The sequence below is a fragment of the Gekko japonicus genome, unplaced genomic scaffold (assembly GCF_001447785.1).
Source record: "Gekko japonicus isolate JY-2015 unplaced genomic scaffold, Gekko_japonicus_V1.1 scaffold188, whole genome shotgun sequence".
In the NCBI taxonomy this organism is placed as follows: domain Eukaryota; kingdom Metazoa; phylum Chordata; class Lepidosauria; order Squamata; family Gekkonidae; genus Gekko; species Gekko japonicus.
Window position 1 is genome coordinate 1,414,986 of NW_015163098.1, and position 3,801 is coordinate 1,418,786.

The 3,801-nt window shown below is 49.1% G+C and overlaps 1 protein-coding gene across 1 annotated transcript in view; it reads right to left on the reverse strand.

Moving 5' to 3' along the window:
* Positions 1-1,494: 1,494 nt before the first annotated feature.
* Positions 1,495-3,801, reverse strand: part of LOC107106493 (ovostatin-like) — a 51,027-nt gene continuing 48,720 nt past the window's right edge. The window contains exons 6-7 of the mRNA XM_015406654.1: positions 3,058-3,226; positions 1,495-1,583 (exon numbers count right to left, since the gene is read on the reverse strand). Of these exons, the coding sequence (XP_015262140.1) occupies positions 1,495-1,583; positions 3,058-3,226 (258 nt within the window). The remainder of the gene's footprint in view (positions 1,584-3,057; positions 3,227-3,801) is intronic.

Genomic DNA, 3,801 nt, shown 5'->3' on the forward strand with positions numbered 1-3,801 from the left:
ACAACAGACACCCTGTGAGGTGGGTGGGGCTGAGAGAACTCTGACACAAACTGCTCTTTTTCAAGGACAGCAGTGGCTATTAGCCACAAGGTATAGATAGGGGCTCTGGGGCAAGTGATGCTCTGTCTTCTTGGTGCTTGGGGGGGGTCAACAGTGGGAGGGCTTCTAGTGTCCTGGCTCCACTGGTGGACCTCCTGATGGCACCTGGTATTTCTGGCGACTGTGTGATACAGAGTGTTGGACTGTATGGGCCTTTTGCCTGATCCAACATTGGTGTCTCTTATGTTATGTTCTTATATTCCCAGCAGTAGGGCTGGGATGGTGGAATTGGGGTGGGGGAGCAGAACAGCATATGCAAACACATCTGTTTAAGGCAACAAGGCAACCAGCATAGGAAAACCTGATAAATTTCATCTCCTGAGCTGAACCATTACACCATAGCTATGTGGTGTAATGGAGATCAAAGGGTCTCCATGAATCCACCGAATTTGGTGATTGTAGAGTCTGAGTAATAATGCTTGAATAGGGATAACCCAAATGCCTTCACGAACAATTCTTTTTTGTACATTTTGTGAATTGGGATATCGGTCTAATTAACAGCCATGGTTTGCGGCCAGCCTATTAACGAGAATTAGGCTGCAGTCACACTGGAGGCTTGGTGAGATGTCTCTGCAGTGGTTTAAATCATCGTGGGAAGGGGTGACCAGACAGCATGCCCTGAAGTGGCCTCACTGTGCACTTGCCCTGTGATAAACCATTTTTTAATTTGTCCTTTGCATATGCTAAATAACTGCTTATTTGAAGCACTGCTCTGTTTTGACAGCTGGAGGAGGCTGCCTCCCCCTCTGAAAAAACTCATCTTTTCAATTAACCCCTTCCCACCCTGTATGCTGCAAAGCTGTAGGCAGAGGAACCGGCATGAAAAAAGACAAAGGAGGCTTCACAGCCTGCCCTTCCCTCCCCTTCTTCTTGCCTCAGAGGACAGCTGAAAGCTTGCTGGTGTGCACACAGCTAACTGGCTAAAAAAACCCCAAGGGGCAAAAACAGAACAGAGCGATCAGACTTCCCAATCGGGTTGAGTTCGCGCCAGAGGCGTTCAGACTTCTGGGAATGTGGGGTGAAAGCATTGATATCTGTAAACACCAGACTTTCCCTTGTTCCTGATTACTGTACTTCCAAAGTGGGGCAGAACGGGGTGGAGACGACTGGGGCACGGAAGGCAGGTGTTGCTGTCTGATTGTGCACTTTAAATCTGCAAAGGTACCACAACAATATCGGTGCAAACTGCTCATGTGACTGCACCCTTAATAAGGCTGCCAGCAGTTGGATTCAAATTTTAATCAAACTGTTGAAGTTTGTATAAACTGCAGTTCTATGTGTCATCTAAATGCAGCCCAGGAGGGGAAACTATCTTATCTTTCCGACATTCGTAATTTTGGGGACACAAATGTTTTTTGAAAGATACAGTGCGTACTTGTTTCTAAACTTCAGAACTTACTTAGCACAAACGTTGACTTTGAACTCTTCTTCAAAAGGAGAGACCCTCTGCGGTAATTCAGTTTTCACACTAAACGTCGGCAACACTGAGAATAAACAATGTGGTGAGAAAAGTCAGGTTGGGCAAACCCCAAATCTGGTGACTAGCGTGGACAAGGAATACACGTTTGGGCAAACGCTTGGTCAATAATCCAGAGGAACTCTTAGGAGGGCAAAAAACACTATGTTCAATGTTTATCGTGTTTCCGATCAATATAGTTTAAAAGTATCAAATCCGCTTAGGAGACCTGGGTTGTAGTTTTGTAATCTGAGATGCACAGGGACCAAAGGGTACTTCAGCCTAATTATATCAGCAAGCACCCTGAAGGATTTCCAAAAACTATGCACTAGATTTGTCATTGTATGCACTCCCCCCCAACAGATATCCAGTTCTTGATTTCCCTCAGTTTCATAGATGTACTCTGAGCTAACCACACCTTCATTTTCTGCGGGAAATACCGTATACTTCGATTGCCTGAGGGAAATTAATCTTTCTGACAGTTAGCCTTGTAAAGTTAAAGAATATATAGCATAATATCAATGAATTCTCTGTTTCAGCTTTCGAAGAGATTGGCAGTGTACTACCAAGCCGTTAGTGCAAAGGCCCAAGACAAAAGTGCCCAGGGTGACTCCTAAGCCCTACACTGATGTATCTCTGAAATACACTGGCGAATCCAGAGATGTAACCTGACCAGGGTGGCCCAGGCTAGCCCCATCTCATCGGATCTCAGAATGCTATTTTTGCAGGCCCTGCCACCCAGTGCTTCTGGGGGTGGACAGACAGGCGATGGCTACCCTACACCAGGGCCCCTACCACTCATACCAGTCTCTTCGGGAGTTGTGAGGGTGGTGGGACTTTCCTCCCTGTTCCTATAGCAGTCTACACATGGGCAGAAGCAGCATGATGCCAGGGGCCATGGCCACACCAGTGTGTGGTTAGCCCCGCTTGTGCCCCTCATGAGAGGTCAGCAGCCTGTTCCTCCTTGATGGTTGGGTGTTGCTAGGGCCTCTGGCAGGTTCCTTGTGCCACCTGCAACTTGCATAGGGGTGTTTGGGGTTGCTTGCCCCTGTGCGCCACAGTCCTGAGCAGTGTTCCCTCTAAGCTGAGTTTGTGTGAGCTAGCTCACAGTTATTTAGCCTCCGCCTCACACATTTTTGTCTCCGCTCAGGAAGGATGGCTCCAGAGCAAACTAATTTATGCAGGAGCCACATCACTCGCTCACAGCTTTAGTGCCAGTCACTCACAAAGTAGGATTTTTGCTCACAGGCCTCCACAGCTCAGAGGGAGCATTGGTCCCGACTGAACGCCCCTGTGGCATCTTAAGCAGAGTTACACCCTCCTAAGTCCATGGAAGACTCTGCTCTAGATGACACTGTGAAGACTCAAGAGATATTTTATTCCTCCGTGGACTGCATTCTCGATGGGACAGGACAGGGACGATGAAAGAACCACAGAGAGTTTCTTATAATCGGGTCAAAAGTCCAGAACCAAACACAGATGAGCTTCACGGTGGCACTCACCGTATTCCTTTACTTCGAACCAGTGGTCAGAGGTATCGCTCCTTCCACCCTCAACGGTGATTCTAAAGATCCCCAGATTGGGGGAAGCATCAAGTTGAAATTCCTTTTGTAAGAGGCCAATGGAAGACGCTTGATTCTCCCACTGAGCAATCCTATTGGCTCGGGGATCCTGGAAGGCGAGAGGAAATCAAGAGAGTCCTGGCTGGATTTCTTCCTTTTTTGAGTCCTGTAGTTAGGCTCCGTGAGACTCCGGGCGTGGTCACGTGAGCAGCCACCCCTCCCCTCCCCTCCCCTCCCGATCGAAGGGGCACGAGCGAACGTGCACATCTAGCTCCCCTGCACCACTCGTCCCTCCCGCGCGCTGAAACAGCTCCCTCACGGATGAAACGGCGACCTGCACATTCCGGTGGCTGCCTCGGCGAGGCATTTCCATGGTGGGTTTCCGGGCCTTTGATCCCCTGGATGGGCGGCAGTGTTCCCTCTGAGCTGAGTCAGTGTGAGCTAGCTCACATTTCTTTAGCCTCTGGCTCACACATTTTTGCCTTAGCTCAGGAAGGGTGGCTCCAGGGCAGACTTATTTATGCAGCAGCCCAATCGCTCCTTCACAACTTTAATGCCAGTCGCTCACAAGGTAGGATTTTTGCTCACAAGACTCCACAGCTTGGAGGGAGTATCGTTCCACTCTGTTTCCAGCGTGTGCTTCCCTCTCCCCCCCCCCCCCAACCCCCCCCTGTTGTCTTTTCA